This window comes from Muntiacus reevesi, chromosome 5, assembly GCF_963930625.1.
Source record: "Muntiacus reevesi chromosome 5, mMunRee1.1, whole genome shotgun sequence".
NCBI lineage: Eukaryota > Metazoa > Chordata > Mammalia > Artiodactyla > Cervidae > Muntiacus > Muntiacus reevesi.
The window spans coordinates 125,108,806-125,129,231 of record NC_089253.1 but is presented as its reverse complement, the minus strand read 5'-3'; the positions used below and the strand labels follow the sequence as shown (position 1 = coordinate 125,129,231).

The 20,426-nt window shown below is 60.6% G+C and overlaps 1 protein-coding gene across 4 annotated transcripts in view; it reads left to right on the top strand.

Moving 5' to 3' along the window:
• NAV1 (neuron navigator 1) overlaps positions 1–20,426 on the top strand; it is a 205,311-nt gene that overhangs the window by 178,424 nt on the left and 6,461 nt on the right. For 3 of the 4 annotated variants that reach the window (XM_065936375.1, XM_065936377.1, XM_065936378.1), the window contains 21 exons: positions 308–349; positions 833–981; positions 2,399–2,569; positions 3,396–3,448; positions 3,880–3,903; positions 4,005–4,082; positions 6,452–6,535; positions 6,672–6,783; positions 9,805–9,926; positions 12,933–13,129; positions 13,242–13,434; positions 13,695–13,863; positions 14,147–14,244; positions 14,356–14,451; positions 14,661–14,820; positions 15,123–15,358; positions 15,966–16,120; positions 16,281–16,352; positions 16,742–16,938; positions 17,379–17,497; positions 18,886–19,083. In XM_065936375.1, coding sequence (XP_065792447.1) covers positions 308–349; positions 833–981; positions 2,399–2,569; positions 3,396–3,448; positions 3,880–3,903; positions 4,005–4,082; positions 6,452–6,535; positions 6,672–6,783; positions 9,805–9,926; positions 12,933–13,129; positions 13,242–13,434; positions 13,695–13,863; positions 14,147–14,244; positions 14,356–14,451; positions 14,661–14,820; positions 15,123–15,358; positions 15,966–16,120; positions 16,281–16,352; positions 16,742–16,938; positions 17,379–17,497; positions 18,886–19,083 — 2,725 coding nt within the window. The remainder of the gene's footprint in view (positions 1–307; positions 350–832; positions 982–2,398; positions 2,570–3,395; positions 3,449–3,879; positions 3,904–4,004; positions 4,083–6,451; positions 6,536–6,671; positions 6,784–9,804; positions 9,927–12,932; positions 13,130–13,241; positions 13,435–13,694; positions 13,864–14,146; positions 14,245–14,355; positions 14,452–14,660; positions 14,821–15,122; positions 15,359–15,965; positions 16,121–16,280; positions 16,353–16,741; positions 16,939–17,378; positions 17,498–18,885; positions 19,084–20,426) is intronic. The other variant, XM_065936376.1, reaches the window with a different exon arrangement.

Below are 20,426 nucleotides of genomic sequence, written 5' to 3'. Positions count from 1 at the left end.
GGACCGCCAGGGATGTCCCCCAATGCGATCTCTGAAAAGCAAGTCAGAGGGAATTCCCTGCTGGTCCAGTGGTTACACTCCATGCTTTCACTGCCGAGAGCATGGGTTCAATCCCTGGTCAAAAAAAAAAAAAGCTAATCGGGGAAAAACATGGAGCATCTCAGAACTATTTCTCAGACTGTGAGGGGTACCAGGGCCGTCCTCCCCTTTGCTTGTGGAGCCAAGGGGCTCACAGCGATGCCTGGGTCCCCGTCGAGTCTCTGGTCCCGAACCCTGAACCCACGTGCTTCTCTTTCTTCCTCCACAGTAATCAGCGGGATCGGAACACTCTCCCCAAGAAGGGGCTCAGGTAACGCTCGCGTGTGTTTTCTTTCCTGCCCGTGGGGCTCCTGGCCTGAGTGAGCCGCTGTGCTGGCCCCGGCCCAGCCGTACGTGCCGCCCCCCGCCTCCTCCAGGGCCCACTCCCAGGCTCATCCCTGCCCGAGCGCCGGGCGCTGCTCTGGTGACAGAGGGGGAGAGTCTCCACACGGGATCACATGCTGGCCTGTGCTGGCCGAGGCCTCGGGTCACTCTGCCCACAGCAGCAGGCCCTGCAGTCCATGCCTGGAGCCCCCGGGCTGTGTCCCGAGCCTTGGGGATGGTGCCCTGGCGCCTCCTCTGTTGTCTCGGCCCCGCCTTGCGGAGCCCTCAGCAAGGCCCCGGTCTGCCGGCCCCTCTTGCCGGGGGGTGGACGCTGCTCTCACTGCCCCTGTGGGCAGCTCGGCCGCTCCTGCCACCTGTCCCCGAGCCCCGGTGGTGGACACCCAGCCGCGCCCTCGCCTGCCGCCTGCAGGTACCAGCTGCCGTCCCAGGAGGAGGCCAAGGAGCGACGACACTCCCACGCCGTCGCGGGGCTGCCTGAGTCAGACGACCAGTCAGAGCTGCCGTCGCCCCCTGCGCTGTCCATGTCCCTGAGCTCCAAGGGCCAGCTCACCAACATCGGTCAGTACCTACGGGGACTGCCCCGGGGGCAGGGCGGGCGGGCCTTGGGTTCCCGCTGTGCGGGCTGGGTCACGGAGCCTCCATTCACCCCCCACAGCCTGAGACCGAGGGCCGCGTGAGCGCGACCTGGGGCTGAGGGGCGGCCCCGGGGCACAGGGTGTACCTGTGTAGCATCAGATGGTCTGAGTGTTGCAAAGGCCATGAACGCGGCCCCGAGCAGAAACCTGTGCTTCAATCCCGAAGGCGGCTGCCCCCCGCGCCGTGCCACCTTCAGCGCCAGGCTACTGGGGGACTCAGTGGGGTACCGGCCCAGTGAGGGGGTCTGCCCCCACTAGGGCTGGGCTCGCCCCAGGGGCAGGGCTGAGTGAGCCCATGCTGGCCACACGCTTCTGGACTCTGAGAACGAGGGAAAGCTTGTAAGAGCGGGTGGGGGGAGGCTGGTTGGAGATGGGCAGGGCAGAGGCAGGGGTCGCGGCCCTGCCTCCTGGGAGCCGGGGCCCCTCGGGGACAGCGACCGGCCCGGCCTGCGGCCTCCTCCTCCGCCAGGCTCTGCAGGAAGGCAGCTGGCCCAGCCCGAGGTCCTGGGACGCACCTGCAGGCGACCGGGCCTCTGAGCAGACTGGGGCTGGGCTCTTGCCCAGCAGGCTGAGGAGAGGTCAACCGGCCCCCGCAGGGCCCTTAACAGAAGGGCAGGGACTGCGTGGGAGAGCAAGGGGCCCGGCCAAGCTGTGATCCCCTCATGGCTGAGGGGCCCCGAGGGAGCCAGGGTCTTCTTCCGCCCGGGTCTTCGTGGACCCCCCAGGACGTGCAGGTCGAGAGGCAGGGCTGAGGGGGCAGGACTGCAGGCCAGCGAGGTTCCACAGCTCCCCAAAGTGCTTGGGGGCTCTGACCCCCAGGCCAGGCTGAGGCCGGGCGCCGCCGTCCCCGGGTCCACCCAGAGTGGCGTGCCCGCTGGGGGCCCCCCCTCACTGACTCGCCTCGTCGCTCAGATCTGAGTCTTGCTCTGAACTCCCAGGCCGCCCCTTGTGTGTTAGGAAAACACGGGGCCCCGTTCTCATAGGCACATCCGAGCGAGGTGAAGGCTTTGGAAAAGCTGCCAGACCCCCAGCCTGACCTTTGGCAGCCTTGTCTCCAGGGCAGGAGGGCTTTCACACAGGCCGCGCTCTGAACCCTTGGTTCAGACGCAGGACCCCCCCAGGCCTTGCTCCCCACACCCAGCCCAGCACACACACCCCTCCTCTCCCACCCCCCACCACCTCTGCCCCTGGCGCCCCTGGACCGAGGCTGACGCCACTGCCTCCTCCCCACCTCCCTCCTCTCCTGCCCTCCACCACCTCTGCCCCTGGCGCCCCGGGACCGAGGCTGACGCCCCTGCCTCCTCTCCCGCCCCCCACACCGCCCCGCTCTGTCCTTCCAGTGAGCCCCAGCGCGGCCACCACGCCAAGAATCACCCGCTCCAACAGCATCCCCGCCCACGAGACGGCCTTCGAGCTGTACGGCGGCTCCCAAGCGGGGAGCACCCTGTCCCTGGCCGAGAGACCCAAGGGGATGATCCGGTCAGGATCCTTCCGAGACCCTGCGGACGACGGTGAGACCTCACGCCCGCGCGGTGCACGCTCATCCCGGCTCCGCTGGTCCCCTCGCCTGCCCGCCTCCATGGCCACCACCGCCCCACACACTCTCTGACTCACGGAACATCCCCCCGGGCCATCTCTGCGCTTTCCTCCCATGCCTTGAAGGGTCTGGGGGCCCAGGGCCTTTGGGGGTGGGCAGGGCGGCAGCGTGGACGGCTTGGACAGCACCCCTGGAGTACAGCGCCTCTGTCCCCTCTGCCCCCCACCCTCGTCAGAGGACAGAACCGCCCCACACGGAGCTGGCAGGGACGCGCAGGTGGTGCTCTAGCCCTTCAGAGCATCAGGCTTCTCCATCCTCTTTTCAGAGCACTCCGAAAACCAGCTTCGGGGCCGCGCTCTGGGGTGGTGTGGTCAGGTCTGAACTCGGGCTTTCCGGGGGGAGAACTGAGGACCTCAGGACGCTTGTCCTGGGGCTCCTGCAGCTGCCTTGATCCGGTTCTCTCAGTAGGGCCATTGCGCTGAGCGCAGAGTCACAATGCATATCTTGCACTTAGGGGTTTCTCATCCACAAGGTGCCCGCTGGGAAAAGGAGGCACAGGCAGGATTGTGTTTCCTTCTGAGCAGCTCTGGTGCAGCAACTCTGTGTCCCACGGGGGCATGTCCTCTCCCGCCCCCACCCTCGGAGGGGCAGAGCGGCTCTGCCCGCGCCTGGAGTCCTTGGTGGGGCTAGACCGCCGGGCCCCGTGTTTGGTGCCAGAACCAGAGCCCGAGCTCCTGCCTCTGGCGCCTCCTGCCTCCACGAGCCCTCTGCTAACCCTTGGCGCTCTGCCTCTCTTGCAGTTCACGGCTCCGTGCTCTCCTTGGCCTCCAGCGCCTCATCCACGTACTCCTCAGTAAGCGCCCTGGACCCTCTGCGGCGGGGGGCCGGGTGGGAGCCCCTGGAGGTCAGGGCACCAGGCGGGCCCTTCTGGCCTCACTGCCAGTCCCTGAGCAACTCTGCAACGCGGAGGGTGCCCTGGTCTTGGGCTCTGTGCCAGGGAGGCCGGGTGGGCAGCCCCAGCACCCGGGACCCTCGGGGTATGCAGAGACAGCAGCTCCGGCGGGGCCGGGCCTTCCTGCGGTTGGTGGAAACAAGGTCAGTCTTCAGGCCAGCTCCCTCCTGGCCCCCTGGGTGATGTGGCTCTAGCAGGAGACTAAGCCCTGGCCTGGGGTCTGAGCCCGCAAGGGCCCCTGGCGCCCCACGTCCCGCTGCGGCGCGTCTGTGCCTTCCCTCCTCCGTGTAACCGCCTCCTCTCTCTCCCCCGCTTCTGGGCTCCTTCTCCAGGCTGAGGAGAGGATGCAGTCTGAGGTAGGGTCCCCAGCCTCTGCCTCTGCCTTCTAACACCCCGCACCCCTCCTCCCACACCTCCCACCCCTTCTGCCTCCGTGACTGTGCCTTTCCCTCCACAGCAAATCCGAAAGCTTCGCCGGGAACTGGAGTCGTCCCAGGAGAAAGTAGCCACCTTGACCTCTCAGCTCTCGGCCAACGTGAGTGCCTGGAGCCGGGCCCGGGGGGAAGCGGTCTGGGCCCCAGTTGGACAAGTGCATCCAAAGAGAAGGCCTCCCAGGGTGTCCCCTGGGCTTGGTTACAAGGGTGCAGAGGACGGGGGGCTGGCTTCTCCTCCCCCAAGTCTGCGTGTTTGTAAAGAGCCACTTCCCCCCCATCCTAATTCATGGGCATGGACGAGTGCCTGTGTGACGCCTACGAACTCGCTGGAGAAAGGAAGAAGGATTGTGTCAGTGGCTGTGTGTGCAGGAGGAGGCAGCCTTGCTCCGACAGTGGTGGTCACTCGTGGGTCAGAAGTGACAGACGTCCCCGGGAGCCCTCTGTCCCTCTGGGGCGTGCCCTGTCTGTTCACACCCTGTCCTGCACCGCCCCGGGCTGGGCGCCAGAGCTCCAGCTTTAGGAGCCGGCCCCGGGCCCTGGCCACGGTGGCCTCAACTCTTCAGGACGTGAGCTTCGCTGGGGACCCGCCTTCTCATCCCTTCCCTCAGCCTGCCAGAGTCCGCCCGCTTAGAGCGAGTCTCTTGTGGCCTCGGTTTTTCCACCCCTCACGATGGGGAGAAACGAAGCCGCCCTGAGCAAGGCCGCAGCAGTGTCTCCCCAGCGGCCGAACTGCAAACAGAGAACATAAGAGCCATTTTCCCCCAAAGCTGTAAACAACAGCTGAGCCGGATCTATGGAGCCTTCCAAGTGTTTGCACAAAGTGACCGTGTCTGCAGTTTCCGCTGGTTTTTTCTCTCCCCTTCCTCCCGGGGGAGCCCAGCTGTCTGGCCTGGGTCTCCCGTGGAACTGAGACTGCGCCGCAAGTTCGGGCGTCCCCAGCACGTTCCGGCGGCCGCGTCCTGCCCACACCCGGGTCCCTTCCTTCCCTTCCCCAGGCTCTCAGTGGTCAGGGTTTGCTCACCAGCTTGTGTGCAGCCCCTGGAAGGTCTTTCCCCGCAGCTGGGACACAGAATAGTGACAGAAACAAGACCCGTTTCTCTACTTGGCCCGCGCCCCACGCCCGCCAAGGCCATCACATCCGCAGAGCCCGGGAGTCCCTGTCTGGGCTTGGAGAGCAGGAGCGCGTCTGAGCCACTGACCCTGTGCCCCATCAGTGCCGCACTCCCGGGGAGCCTGAGCCCAGACTGGCCGTGGAGGGCAACTCTCAGGGCAGGAAGTGCCCCTGGCGGAGAGAGAGCTCCTTCTCCTGGGGATCCGAGGCAGCCTGGCCCGGAGGGTTGGAGCCCTGCCCTCAGGGCGAGCCATGACACCAGCGCTCTGGAAGGTCCCCTGGGTCCCAATTCTAGACCTTGGGCCCTGTTCCTGGGCCTCCACAGCTACCCACGCTGGGCGCAGTCTGGACACCCTCCCCTCCCACTCACCAGCCTTTCTCCCGGCCCCCAGCTGAACCCTGGCCAAGGGCATCTGGGCCGCCTAGTGGGCGGGGACAATGTGGAGGCGGGCGACGGCGCCCCCCCAAGGAGAGGGAGCCCCAGACGGAAGAGGCTGGGATGGTCCCCAGGAGCCGGGGTCTGAAGACCTCTCACGAGGGGACCCGCATCCACAGATGAGCAAGAGGGGCCCCGAGGCCAGGAAGGCAAGAGCAACACGTGGAGGGAACTGCTCCCTGGATGGGAGAGGCCTCCAGGCGTGTGGAGGGCAGGGGTGAACAGTAGGGTTGACTCCCAGGGAGGCAGACGACGGGCGACAGGAAGCAGGGGTCCCAGGCCCCAGAGCTCTGCAAGGGGCGTTCCCCCCCACCCCACTCCGGGTCACAGTTGGCTTAGACGCCCCCCAAGGCTGGCCCTCTCCTCCATGAGCCTGCCCCCTCTGGTCGCAGCCTCAGCCCCCACTTCCCCGCTCTCCTGCCCCCCAGCTGGCAGAGCTGGAACTCTGCCCTCCCCGCCTGACCCCCTCTTCTCTGCCTTGTGGGCCCCTCACCCCTCCCTGCCCCGCAGTCCTCGTGGGGACCCCTCGCGCCCGTGGAGCAGGCCCGACACCTAGCGGCCAGACTGCGGAATTGCCCCGCGGGCCCTTGAGCTGCCTCCGTCGGGGAAAGGCCAGGAGAACCGAAAGCAGAGGCCCCGGGGCGCGGGGCTGGCGAGGAGTCCAGGCAGTTCTGGGGGGAGACGGGCTCCAGGCGAGGAGTGACACCGGATAAAGCGAGGGCCCCAGAGGTGACGCCTCCAGAGACCCGCCCTACCCTGATGATGTCTGTACCCCCAGGCATGTCTTCAGGCCAGAGTAGGAAGCAAGGTTTAAGGGCTGCCACGAGGCTGGTTGGCAGTGGTCATCCCTGAGACCCCCAGAGTCAGCTCAGCCGGCCCCCCAAACCCCGGCACCTGAGGCGTCCCGTGCCCATTTGTTTCAGGCCAACCTGGTGGCGGCTTTCGAGCAGAGCCTGGTGAGCATGACCTGCCGCCTGCGGCACCTGGCCGAGACCGCCGAGGAGAAGGTGAGGCCGGCCTCGCCCCTCCGGCAGCCCCGGGCCCCGCCCCTCCGGCAGCCCCGGGCCCCGCCCCTCCGGCAGCCTAGGCCCCGCCCCTCCGGCAGCCCCAGGCCCGCCTGACGCCACTCCCTTTTCTCCCTAGGACACTGAGCTGTTGGACTTGCGGGAAACCATAGACTTTCTGAAGAAGAAGAACTCTGAGGCGCAGGCTGTCATTCAAGGGGCCCTCAGTGCCTCAGAGGCCACGCCCAAAGGTAGGCCCTTCGGCCAGTGGCAGGGCTGGGCTAGAAGGAAACTTGCTGCAGGACTTCTCTGTGCCCCATATGTGCCGGGCAGCTTCTGGAAGGCGAGGGTCCTCTGACGGTCGGCGAGGAGTGGCAGGAGCATGATCCCACCACCCAGGGGCCTGAGGGAGACCAGGGGTCCTATCCGTGGGCCTCAAATGACTGTCATAGACAGTTGCTAACATAGCACTTTAATTTTCAAACTCAAGATACCCCTGCTGTGCAGCCCAGCAGTCACTTTCCTTGGAATTTCCCCAAAGGAGCAGAAATACCATGTCCCCACAAAAACCTAAACGTGGGTGTTTACGGCAGCTTTATTCACAGTCGCCAAAACTCAGAAGCAACCCAGCTGTCCTGCATGGACAAATGTGTGCGTAAACGGCGCTATAGCCAGACAATGAACTGTCCCTCAGCACTGTAGAGAAATGAGCCATCTAGCCGCACGACGACAGTGACAGAGCCCATCAGGAAAGACCGTGTGTTCTATGATGTCAGCTGTAGGACATTGTGGAAAAGACGAGACTCGGGACAGTGAAAGGATGGTGGCTGTTGGGTGGGGCGGAGAGTGGAGGTGGCCAGGCTGGGGGACAGGACCTGTAGGGCCGTGACAGCACTCTGGAGGACCTGGTGATGGGAGTACAAGTCCTTATCCGCCTGTCTAAACCCCCAGGATATGGCACTGAGTGAACCCCAGTGTAGGCCGTGGGCCCTGGGGGCTGCTGGCTTGTCAGGGCGGCTGCGTTGACTGCAGCAGATGTAGCATCAGGTGAGGGTGCCGATCGGGGGGCCCTGCTGTAGGGGCAGGGGTGGGTGAGGCACCTCAGTACCTTCTCAGTCTTGCTGGAAACCTAAAGCTGCTCTGAAGAGCTAGCACGCTCCACTTTGACAACGTGTGTGCTTGCACAGATATGTGTGTGACCCTGTTTGATCCTCACTTCAGTTCTCTGAGGGGAAAGAAGCTACCCTTCAAGTGAGACAGAGATTACATGGATCTCAGGGCTCAAGGGAGAAGTCAGCCTTGGTTTTAAGTGTTTCAGAAAAGCGAGTGGGAAGGAACGAGAATGTGTTCAGCCGTCAGCAGGAGGAGCACCGCCTCTTGCTGGTGTGGGGTGCGCCCGCGTCTCCCATCGCTGCTCCCGTCTTCTCTGCCCGACTTGGTCACAGACACAGCCAGCCTTTAGGAGCGTCTGCAGGACGCCAGGCCCCGCTCTGAGCGCTGTGCTTACATTAGCTCGTCTAGTCCAGACAGCAGCCCTACAGAGTGTGCTCTGCAGTTCAGAGTAAGGCAGAGAAGACAGAGAAGGCTTGCTCAAACACGGCTCCTCAGTCACAGGTCCGGGACACTGAGCTATTTCTAGTATCCTGGGTAACCTGACTCTTCGGATACCCTTGTGTGGGATGGATGAGTGCATCCTGGCCTTTGCTTTCATGTGGTCCTCCTTCTTGTTGACCCAGGTCCAGCTTGGTCAGGATTTCTAGGAGACTTCAAAGAACTAATGCTTAAAGCAATGATGCCTAATTTTATTTGGTTTGTAGACAGGTAATACATGCACATGGCACAAAATTTTAAAGGCACAAAAGATTTCCTAACTTTTTAAAATTCTCATTGATAGGCTCACAACTAATTGGATCTCCAAGTATCATGACAGACAGTTATTTTGCTGCCTTTCATTTTATTTTGTAATTCACTAATTGCAAATTAAATTGATCGCAAAAGCAATCCGTGTTCTGGAGGAAGATGCCAACTACAGGTTGGCAGACCATCGTTCCTTGGCCATATCTGGCTCACCACCTGCTTTTAAATTAAGTTTTACTGGCACAGCCATGCTCGCTAAGGTACATATCATCTGTGGTGGCTCTACTGCCGCATGGCCCTGCTGAGCAGTTGTAAGAGAGCTCAAACGAGCACAAAGCCTGGAATGTTTACTCTCTGGCCTTTACAGTGAAGGCCCACAGTGCACACAGGGCCCCCGCCCGTGTGTCCCCAGTTTCCTGTGAATCTGTAATGATTCCAAAATAAGGTTTTAAAAACCCAGTCTTCGGACTTCCGTGGTGGCTCAGTGGGTGAGAGTCCACCTGCCGATGCAGGGGACATGGGTTCCGTCCTGGGCCCGGGAAGACCCCATGCGCCTCAGGGCACCTAAGCCATCGCCTGGCAGCAAAGTGGCCATCACAGTGAGAAGTCTCTGCTACTAGAGAGCAGCCTGCCCACCCCGCCGCCAAAACAGCCGAATGGACCTCTGAAAATGTCTGATCATCTGGTGCCTCTGCTTAGACTCCGCTGCCCCTCACCTGTGGCACAGGGCACCTTCCTGTGAGGGGCACCCGGGACTCGCCCCACCCAGCCTGGCCCCGCCCCCTCGCGGCACCGCCCCCAAAGCCCACCGCTCCCTGCACAGCCACATCCCACCTGAAGAGCTTCTGTTCTGTCAGCACTCAAAGGCCGCCTCCTTTATTAACCCTTTCCTTCCCTGAAGTAGGAAAGGAGGTCATTTTGGTGCCGTTACAGAACTTTTCCAAGAGCTGAAGAGATATTCTGCCCATCAGATTAAAAGGGAAATTAAAGGTTGTTTGGGTTAAATGCAAGGCCCTTGGCCTTGGGCCGCCGCCCCCCCCCCACCCCCCCCCCCCCCCAGTATTTCTGAAGCGAGTCCTGAGGGCAGCAGCCAGTGCATGTGGGATGGCAGAGGCCTGGGCTGCCCCTCGTCCCTGCTGCTCAAGCTGAGGTCACTGGTTTCTGCGCGGGTCTTTCTCCTACTAGACTGCAGCTTCTTGAGAACAGGGATCATTTCCTACTTGTTTATTTGCTTATGTTGAAATATGATTGGCACCCAGCAAAGGCTTGTGGCGAGGATGCTCCCCACAAATGAAGGATGTGGATGAGGAGGCGGGCATCTCCGCCCCTTCCTGCTGCAGCACGCCCAGCCTCCAGCCTCACCGCGTCGCCTTAAAGCCCCCGTGTCTGTGTCCGCCCCTGTGCTTGGCCCCCAGAGCTCCGGATCAAGAGGCAGAACTCCTCCGACAGCATCTCGAGCCTCAACAGCATCACCAGCCACTCCAGCATCAGCAGCGGCAAGGAGGCCGACGCCAAGAAGAAGAAGAAGAAGAGCTGGGTGGGTGAAGGTGTGGGGGGAGCTGTGTGGGCCAGGGGGCCACCCCACCACAACACAAGAGCCGACCTCCCTGAGCTCACCATGCTAGAGTCCCATCTGACGGGAGCCCCGGGTGATGTCCGCCCAGAGCAGGGTCTGCCGCCTGCCGGCCGCCCCCTCCAGCCCTGCACACGTCTGGTGGGCAGCAGCAGGAGGGGCTCCTCAGAGGGACCAGCCTACCTGTGCCCACCCCTCCCATCCTGGAGAGAGGCTATTGTCAGAGCCACTCACTGAGATGCCCCTGGAGAGGTACTCGTGGAACTTGCCAGATCCCTCCCAAAGGAACTGTTGTTCCGCCTGACTGGTCCAGAGAGAGAGGTTCTAGCTGTTCGTGTCTCCCAGATAACCCTAAGTGGACTGGGGTGCCCCTTCCGACATCGCCATGCCCCCCGCTGCCCGTATGGAGGAGGGGAGCCCCAGGGGCACACCCGCCCGCTGGCCCCCACCCAGTGAGCCTGCGCACAGAGCTTGGTGCAGTCTGTACGGGCCCGCTGTGTGAAATGAGTGATTAAGTGTTGCTTCTTTTTTTTTTTTTTTCCTTCAAAATGCTGACTTAAAATCCCTATTTTTTTCCAGGTCTACGAGGTAAGACACTCATTTCTGCCCCCCCCTTCCTCTTTGCCTCTGCCATACCCTCCCCTTCTCCAGAGCAACCCCTTCCCCCTAAACAGACAACCACTCATGAAACTAACCATGACCACCTCCGCCAAGCCCCTAACCCTCCCTGCATGTCAATCCACGGCCGCCCCTGGAGGACAGAGGAGCAGTCTGGCTGGGGCAGTGGAAGGACTCTGCCCCCTCCTGGCTCCCCTGGTGCCAAAATCCCCCTGCTACAAAGGCAGCCAAACAGCTCCTCCTGCTGGGACAGTGAGCCCTGGTCCCTCGCTCTGCCAAACCCTAGGCGCCCCAGACAGAAGGCTCTCAGGGGGGGAGCGTTACCTTGACCACAGTTGACAGAGGCCAGGTCAGTTTGGGGTGTGGCCTGAAGATTTAGCTCTGGAGTGAGATGAACCAGAGAGAGGTGAGGGGTGGGACCTCAGATCACCCCCAAGCCTGAAGCCCTCTGAGCAGCCGTGGGGTTGACAAAGGGATTTCGGGGATTAGGGTATAAACGTATAAAATAAGCAGCAAACCCTGACAAACCAGGCACATAAGGTCCACTCAAACCCTATGCCAACATTGGCTGGGTGTCGTGAGGACAGGAAACATGGAGTCTGTGATCTCAAAGAGCCTGCAAAATTGCCAGGGAGACAGAAATAGTCTTTATAAGACTGATGACAATCCATTGGTGTCAGAATGCTTGTCATTTCAGTGAGTGAGGCTCTGGGAGTTCATAGATGGCTTGTCCCAGGAGGCAGGCAAAGTGTCACAGGGGGGCAGAAGCCCACTGGAGGCGGAATCGAGGTGGGATCTTGGTGGACAGAGAGTGGTGCTTCCTGCAGACCCCGGTCAGAAGGGGGAGGTCCAGAGAGAGGTTCTGTCCCCTAGAGCCTGTATGAGGGCCATGGGGAGGAAAGAGCTGAATGCAGGGTGATTACTGAAACTTGAGTCATAGCTTGGCATTGCCCCAAGTTTCACACCAGCCCCTCGAGACACTCAGATCTGAGGTCTGAAGAGTGCTGCCTTCTACACACTCGGCCTCACTGGAGACGTCCTGAGATGTCCCTCAGGACAGAGTCCGGGTTTGTTTTGCTCCATCGTTTGACCCCAGCATCCCTTACCACATCACACTGCACAGTCCCTCTGCCCAGCAGTTCTGGGTTGGAAACACAGACCCACACAGAGCACTGTTCCCACTTAGGATCTCTATGACCTTGGGGGGGGGCGGGGCCCTGCAGATGTGGATCACAGGACCTGTTCTGCATCCACATGCACACTTGTGCACACACATACAATTCACACATTCACACACACTCATGGTCTCCTGAGATGCAGGGGTTAGAGACAAAAAATCGGGACGCTCGTGTTCTAGTCCCAGGTCTCTTGCTGCAGAGAACTTTGCTCCTGACACTCTGCCCTGACTCCCCAGAGAGGGCACAACTCTGCCCACACACTCCCTCCCTCACACCCCCATCGAGCCAGATGGGTTTTCCTTATGTCCTGCCTGGTAGAGACTCTGACACACCCCTGCTGCGCCAGCTACCACCCACAGCTTTCCCAAGCCCCAAGAGACACACCTGGAAAGAGTGTCCTCAGATTTGCACTCTGCTCTCTCGCTGTTCCAACGATCTGGTTTGCTTTGACCCTCCTTACTCTCTGTCTCCGGCTGCAGCTCCATCTCCGTGTCCCTGCGTGTGTGTGCATGCTGAATGGATGCATGTGACGGGCGTGGGACAGATCCCTGGTTTGCCTCCCGCATCCCTAACACCCAGCTCATCAGCACCCAAGACCGAGCCAGTTCCTCCTGCATACTTGGAGGAAATGCTGGGAAGTATCCCTTATTCTGGCACACTTGAGTGGACATAGTCGAAAGCACCTGTATCCTGCAATGTGCTGAGCGCATAAAAGGAGTTTGGTTCACTCCCATCTTTTGATTCACGGAATCATGTCCGTGTCTGCTGGGTAGGCTCTGATCTGATAAGTCCAGCTCAGAGGTGGGCCCTGAGGCCCAAATGAGCCAGGCTGCAGGCTGAGCAATTGCTGGTCTGCTGGAAAAATGAGGATGGGGTCACCAGGAGGTACACCCTGTGCCCCAGGGGTCCCCTCTGTCCCTTCACAGTGGGGTGCCCCCAAGGGGAAGAGAAAACCCAGGACGTTCCCACAGTGCAGCAGCAAGTCCTACTATCGCTCAACCTGAGTTCCTAGGCAAGTCTCCCACCCCCATTCCACAAAGCCAGAGAAGCCTTCATGAGGGCGTGCTCACTGCTGTGCACCCCTTCCTCTGGCCTGTGTCTCAGAAACCCCCTCCCGCCTCCCCATCTCCAGGTCCTTGCCTCACAGCTGTTTCCCGAATCTGTTTTGTTTTAGCTCCGAAGTTCCTTCAACAAGGCCTTCAGTATAAAGAAGGGGCCCAAGTCAGCCTCCTCTTATTCTGACATCGAGGAGATCGCCACACCCGACTCCTCTGCCCCCTCGTCCCCCAAACTGCAGCACGCATCCACCGAGACCGCCTCACCCTCCATCAAGTCCTCCACCTCGTCTTCTACAGGCACCGACGCCCCCGAGTATGTGTTCCCAGGACGCCCCCCACTGTAGCCCCCTCCCCAGGCCATGGGACCAGTGACGGCCACCCGTGGGCTCAGGGTCTAACGCCCGGTGCTCCCCGCCTCCTTCCAGGGGCCCCGCTCCCCCGGCTCCCCATGTCCGGCTGTTCCATGGCAGCGAGGAGGAGGAGCCAGAGAAGAAGGAGGTGTCCGAGCTGCGCTCAGAGCTGTGGGAGAAGGAGATGAAGCTCACAGACATCCGCCTGGAAGCCCTTAACTCGGCCCACCAGCTGGACCAGCTGCGGGAGACCATGCACAACATGCAGGTCCTGGGCGGGGTGGGGCTGAGGGACGGGGCGCGGGGATTGGCTGCGGAATGGGGCGGGACTGCAAAGGGGCGGGGCTGTGGGAGTGGATGGAACGTGCGGATTGGCTGCGGGTTGAGGCGGAGTTACAAGGAGGGGCGGGGCTGGGGGGGCTGGAGGATGGGACTGGACGTGGGTCTTGGCTGCTAGAGGGATGCAGCGCCGGTCGGGTCTCCAGGACCCTGCAGCCAAGGCTCCAGACCCGCCTGTTCTTGCCACAGTTGGAGGTAGACCTGTTGAAAGCAGAGAACGACCGGCTGAAGGTGGCCCCGGGCCCCTCGGCGGGCTCCGCTCCTGGACAGATCCCAGGATCGTCGGCTCTACCCTCCCCTCGTCGGTCTTTGGGCCTGGCACTCACCCATCCCTTCAGCCCAAGCCTCGCAGACACAGGTACCTGATGGGGCGAAGGCCCTGGGCGGGTGAAAAGAAGGAAAGGGTTCACCCCTCACTCACTCTGGTGCGGCTTCCTGGGTACCAGTGCTGCTGCAAGCCGATGCCAGAGTCCTGAGACACCGAGGATCGCGGTGGTCCTAAAACCCTAATCACTGTTTGGGCTTGGGCTCCTGGTACTTCTTTGGGGGTAAATAAAGACTTTATGGAAAGGGGAGTGGCAGGAAGGTGCAGGGTAGTCTGGGGTGCCCCCCGAACCAGCATTCCTGTTCCCCACCTCCAGACCTGTCCCCCATGGATGGCATCAGCACCTGTGGTCCAAAGGAGGAGGTGACTCTCCGGGTGGTGGTGAGGATGCCCCCCCAGCACATCATCAAAGGGGTAAGGAACGTGGGGGGCGTGACGCTGTCGTTCCCGCCCGAGAAGCCTTGGCTCTGAGAACCCCTGAGCCCAGTGAGCTCAGCTCCTGAGCCGTCCACCTTGACCTCATAGGACCTGAAGCAGCAAGAGTTCTTCCTGGGGTGTAGCAAGGTCAGTGGGAAGATTGACTGGAAGCTGCTGGACGACGCTGTTTTCCAGGTGTTCAAGGTAAGAGGTGCAGGAGCTCAGGGACTGCTGGTCCTCTGAGAACACGGGGACCCGGGCCTTGGAGGCTCCGTGCAGAAGCCTCCAGGAGACAGACGGCTCCTCCCCCTTCCTCGTGGATCGCGGTGCCCTGTAGCGCTGCTCTTCTTGTGGTCTTGATCTCCTCCGCGTCCCTCTCAAGCACCTCCTTTCTCCCGCTCCCGTCCCGTTAGGACTACATCTCTAAGATGGACCCAGCCTCCACGCTGGGACTGAGCACCGAGTCCATCCACGGCTACAGTATCAGCCACGTGAAACGGCTCCTGGACGCAGAGCCCCCAGAGTTGCCCCCCTGCCGCCGAGGGGTTAACAACATAGCGGTCTCCCTCAAAGGTCAGTACCGGACCCTGGGTTCGAGGCTGTGGGATGGGGGGACCGTCAGGTGGTCCATCGTGTATTCCTGGAGCAGGAACTGGCTGAGGGGCTGCAGGGTGGAGGTCACCAGGAGACACAAGATAGGCTCACTGGTCTGGACTCGTCCCAGGGAACGTGTTGTTCACAGGACATTTCTGCCCCACTTGGGCTTCCGCTCCACCCACCCCCGTAGCACACGGCCTTCCCTGTGTGTCCAGAGCCAGCCCAGGGGGTCCCGTGGGGCCCGGCGGCACCGGCTGACGCAGGCGGGCGTGCTGCAGGTCTCAGGGAGAAGTGTGTGGACAGCCTGGTGTTCGAGACCCTCATCCCCAAGCCCATGATGCAGCACTACATCGGCCTCCTGCTCAAGCACCGGCGCCTCGTCCTCTCGGGCCCCAGCGGCACCGGCAAGACCTACCTGACCAACCGCCTGGCCGAGTACCTGGTGGAGCGCTCCGGCCGCGAGGTCACGGAGGGCATCGTCAGCACCTTCAACATGCACCAGCAGTCCTGCAAGGTGGCCCTGCTCGCTCCGCCCACCCGCATGGGCCTTCCTGCTCCACCGTGCTCCCCTCCCCCCGGCGGCAGCCCCACTCCAGGCTCCTCCCTCCCCCGGGGCTTCCGCCCCCACAGTAACCACGGGCCACGCTCTGTCCCTCTCACGTCCCACCGGCCCTCTGCCCGCCTTGTCAGCCTCTCCTTCTCCTTCCCTGCCTCCCCTCAGCCTCTCTTTCTAGGACGTGTCTCTGACAGTGGGCTGGCTCCCCTTAGGGGTGCCCGCAGAACTGTCATGTGCTGTGCTGTCCCTGCCAGCTCCCCCTCCGCGGTCCCCTCATGCTGTGCCCCACGGGGAGGCGTGTCCACTGCGGTGGTTCCCGGTGCAGGTTCTGTGCACGTTGAGTTAAGACAAGTGTGTTCCCCAACCTTTAGGGATTTAGGAACCTCTGCTGATTAGGCTGGTGTGGTGCACTTCTGCAGTCACAGATCCCAGCGCATCACACAGGAACCAAGGCCCCTCCCAGGGGATCCAGAACCAGCCCAGCTCCTCTGAAACCCTCCTCTGCAAGGCCGGTCCGGGGGCTTCGCTGCTCCTGAGTGCTGACCTCCCCCTTCTTTCATTTCAGGACCTGCAGTTGTATCTCTCCAACCTGGCCAACCAGATAGACCGGGAAACAGGAATTGGGGACGTCCCCCTGGTGATCCTATTGGATGACCTCAGTGAGGCAGGCTCCATCAGCGAGCTGGTCAATGGGGCCCTGACCTGCAAGTATCACAAATGGTGAGCTGGAGTCAGGACCAGACTCACCACAGCAGGCAGAGGGGAGCCCGGGCTGGTCCAGCCCAAGCTGTCAGCTTTCCACGGGGTAGGGGGTGGCACACGGCAGAAATCGAGTGTTCAGACAGGTCTAAGCCAGTCTTTTTCCTCTGTCTTCCCACAGTCCCTATATTATTGGTACCACTAATCAACCGGTAAAAATGACACCCAATCACGGCTTGCACCTGAGCTTCAGGTAAGATCTGTGGCCCTGGATGGACCTCCAGATGCCCCCAAGTCTGTAAACCAGTTCAGTCCAGGATCTGGCCAGAGGGACAGCAGAAGGAGAGAGAAGTAGCAGCGCCCTGTGGGCTGGGAGAGGAGGTGTGTGCCGTCTCGGTGCAGAGGGAGAAGGGCCCGTGACGCAGGAAGAGGTGCAGCCTCTGCCCACACACCCCTCATCCAGGCCAGTGGGGGCGGATGGTTTCCCGAGGGGGTCACTGATCTGAGCGCCAGCTCTGCCTCGGCCCTGAGTTCAGCAGGTGTGCAGGCATCAGTGGGAGGCAGGCAGCTCGGGTGGGGTGGGAGCGAAGTCGAGACGCCCCCGTGCAGTCCCCCCCCAACCATCTGTATCCCTGGCCACAGGATGCTAACCTTCTCCAACAACGTGGAGCCCGCCAACGGCTTCCTGGTTCGCTACCTGAGGAGGAAGCTGGTGGAGTCGGACAGCGACGTCAACGCCAACAGGGAGGAGCTGCTGCGGGTGCTGGACTGGGTGCCCAAGCTCTGGTACCACCTGCACACCTTCCTGGAGAAGCACAGCACCTCCGACTTCCTCATCGGTGCGGCCCGCGCCTCGCCTGGGCGGGGCTGGGGGGGGCCCCTCTCCCTCCCGCGACCAGCGTGTGGGGCGCTCACTGAGCCCATGCCCGCAGCCTTCGAGCTGCAGGACACTGGGTAAGCGCCCCGTGTGGTCCCCCTGCCTGCGTCCGCTGCCGGAGCGCTGACCTCACCCACACTCCCCAGGCACGGGGGAGGTGTTAGGGGAGCTTAGAGCTGCCTCTGGCTCCCCCACCTCCCGCCTGCCTGGAGAAGCATCATTTCTGAGGCTGCAGCAGGCTGTCAGCTCCCACTGTCCTGACCTCGATCTCAGTTAAGCCCAGCCCTGTGCTTCTCTCACCTTTGGTTCCAAGGCCCTCTGCCTGGTCTCAGGGAGTCAGTGGGGCAGACGGCCAGGGAGAGGGAGGTTCTCGGCCATCTTCACGGCCCTCTTCTCTTGCAGGTCCCTGCTTCTTTCTGTCCTGCCCCATCGGCATTGAGGATTTCCGGACCTGGTTCATTGATCTGTGGAACAATTCCATCATCCCCTATCTACAGGAAGGGGCTAAGGACGGCATCAAGGTGAGCCCGCCCTGGACTCTGGTCAACTGAGGCCAGGTTGGCCCTCGTCACAGAGTAGAGACAGCGTCAGACACGCGGCCACTGAGATTTTTAGGGTCTCCTCCTAACAGGCCCAGCGAGGCACTACACAGACCATGCTGCCTTCCTGCTTATGGCCAGTGTCCAGCAAACGGCTAAACGACCAGTGACCTGGGGCTGTGTGTCCAGTCCTAGGCCTCTGACTCTCCTCCAAACTCAAACTACTCCCTAGGGATTTGGGCAGATAAACAACTGAGTTAAGAATTAAATAAAATCCTATTATAGCTTTAGCTCATTACTAATTATTAATAAAAATGTTATTCTGGTCAGCTTACTTAACCTTTTTAAACTCCTCATATGTAAGAAAGGAGATAGTATAAATTTGCTCTGTTTTGAAGGCAAATGAAATGTGTGAAAACATTTGTAAAAGTTAGAATAAGAACTTTGTACAAAAGGCAGCTGTCACTTTTAAAAGCCTCCTCAGTTTCCTCACCTGTAAATTAGGGCATGCTCACCACTAGCCCGCTGGCCGGTGATGTGGTGACTGGACCAGTGGTCATGTTTTATCCGTAAGAGTCATGTGTCAGCGTGACACACGCCGTCTGGTGATGTGGGAGATTTCCAGAGGTGCAGTGTGTCATCATTTTAATTTTGATTATTAACAGTTTTCTAATTTAAACCATTTTTACACAAATATCTCCTTTCAGCAAAGCCCAAATTTCTTTCAAAAGGTATTATTACCGAACTGAAATTTCTTACTTGGAAAGTAAAATTGCAGGGTCATATGATTTGTGGGGTTCTTGTCAACTTTTAATACAGTTTGTCAGATCATTCTCCAAGATGGTCTTGGGACTCCCCATTAGCCCCGTGGTTAAGCCTCCGCCTTTCGGCACCGGGGGCGCAGGTTCAGTCTCTGGGTGGGGGGCTAAGGCCCCACAGGCTGTGTGCTATGGCCAGAACTTAAAAAACAAACAAAATGGCTTCCACCAGTCTATGCCAACTTATTTTATTTCCCACTTTGGGAAACTCAAAATCCTGCAGGAATCCAAACCTCATGGCTTTACGTTTGAGGGAGTGCATACCCTTCAGGGCGCTTCCCAGGTGCTGCGGTGGTAAAGAACCCGCCTGCCAGTGCAGGAGACGTAAGAGACAAGGGTTCGATCCCTGGGTCGGGAAGATCCCCTAGAGGAGGGCATGGCAACCCAGTCCAGTAACCTTGCCTGGAGAATCCCATGGAGAGGAGCTGGTGGGCTGCAGTCGTGGGGGTCGAGAAGAGTTGGGATGACGGGCTGAGCGCGCATGCACACACACGTCAGGAGCTTCTCATCTGCGGGCGCTCCACCAGTGATCACACCGCTCCTTCTCTCCAGGTTCACGGGCAGAAAGCCGCTTGGGAGGACCCTGTGGAGTGGGTCCGGGACACTCTTCCCTGGCCCTCAGCTCAACAAGACCAGTCAAAGCTGTACCACCTGCCGCCCCCTACTGTGGGCCCTCACAGCATTGCCTCGCCCCCTGAGGACAGGACAGTCAAGGACAGCACCCCCAGCTCCCTGGACTCAGACCCACTGGTGAGTAGAGGCCGCTGTAAGGTGGAAGTCAGGGTGAACTGAAGCCTCGTCCACACCCTGCTGGGCCCAGAGGCCAGGGCGAATATGAGGTCAGCAGCGGCAGCTCTGAACATCAGAACCCCGGACTGAGCTAACACACACCAGCAACGTGTGTGTCCGGCAGAGGCCGGGTGGGAACAGTCGGGGACCTGTAGGTGTTGGTCCTGCTCCTGTCCTTGCTCCCTGGGGTCATCCTGGGGACAGCCACGGTGCGGTGACTCCAGGAGCTCTTAGAAAGTGGGCTGAGGGGCTTCCCTTCCGCCTTCCCAAGGCAGGGGGCCGGGTTCAGTCCCTGGTCAGGGAACTAGGTCCCACATGCTGAAGCTAAGAGTTTGTGTGTGGCCACTAAGACCCGGAGCAGCCAAATAAATAAATATTTTAAAAGAAAGAAAGAAAAAAAATAAAAAAATAAAAGAAAGAAAGAAAACAGGCTGAGCAAGTGACAAACTACAAAAATATCTCCAGTGCTTGTAGTGAAGAGAGCTGACACCTGGAACACACGCCCCGAAACTCCCACGCAGGGCACGGGACACACGCCCCGAAACTCCCACGCAGAGCACGGAACACACGCCCCGAAACTCCCACGCAGGGCACGGGACACACGCCCCGAAACTCCCACGCAGGGCACGGGACACCCGGAACACACGACCCAACCCCGAAACTCCCACGCAGAGCACGGAACACACGCCCCGAAACTCCCACGCAGGGCACGGGACACACACCCCGAAACTCCCACGCAGGGCACGGGACACCCGGAACACACGACCCAACCCCGAAACTCCCACGCAGAGCACGGAACACACGCCCCGAAACCCCCACGCAGAGCATGGGACACCCGGAACACACGCCCCTAAACCCCCACGCAGAGCACGGGACACCCGGAACACACGCCCCGAAACCCCCACGCAGAGCACGGACCAAGGGCATGAGCAGGCTTTGACTATGGGGTAAAGCCAGAAGAAGACCCTTCCCCTCTCTAATCACGGAGGGGGTGCCTATGACACGGCGGTAACAGGTTCATGTTAGCAGAGTCACACGTTTGGGAGGCTCGGCCCTTCCTTCTGCTGGAGGGGGTGTTGGTCATCAAGCCGTCTTGCAGGACGGTATGGATGGTAGCAGATGGTATGGACACATGCACAAACCCAAGATCTTGCACTTTTATACTGCCAGTAGGAAATCCTTCTACTTTAACCCTAATACATTTTATTTAAATTTGGACTTGGTAGAAAACAGGTGTTCTCTGTATAAAAAGGCTTTTAAGTCAGCACAGTGTTAATTGTGTAAACTGAAGGCTGGAACAACGA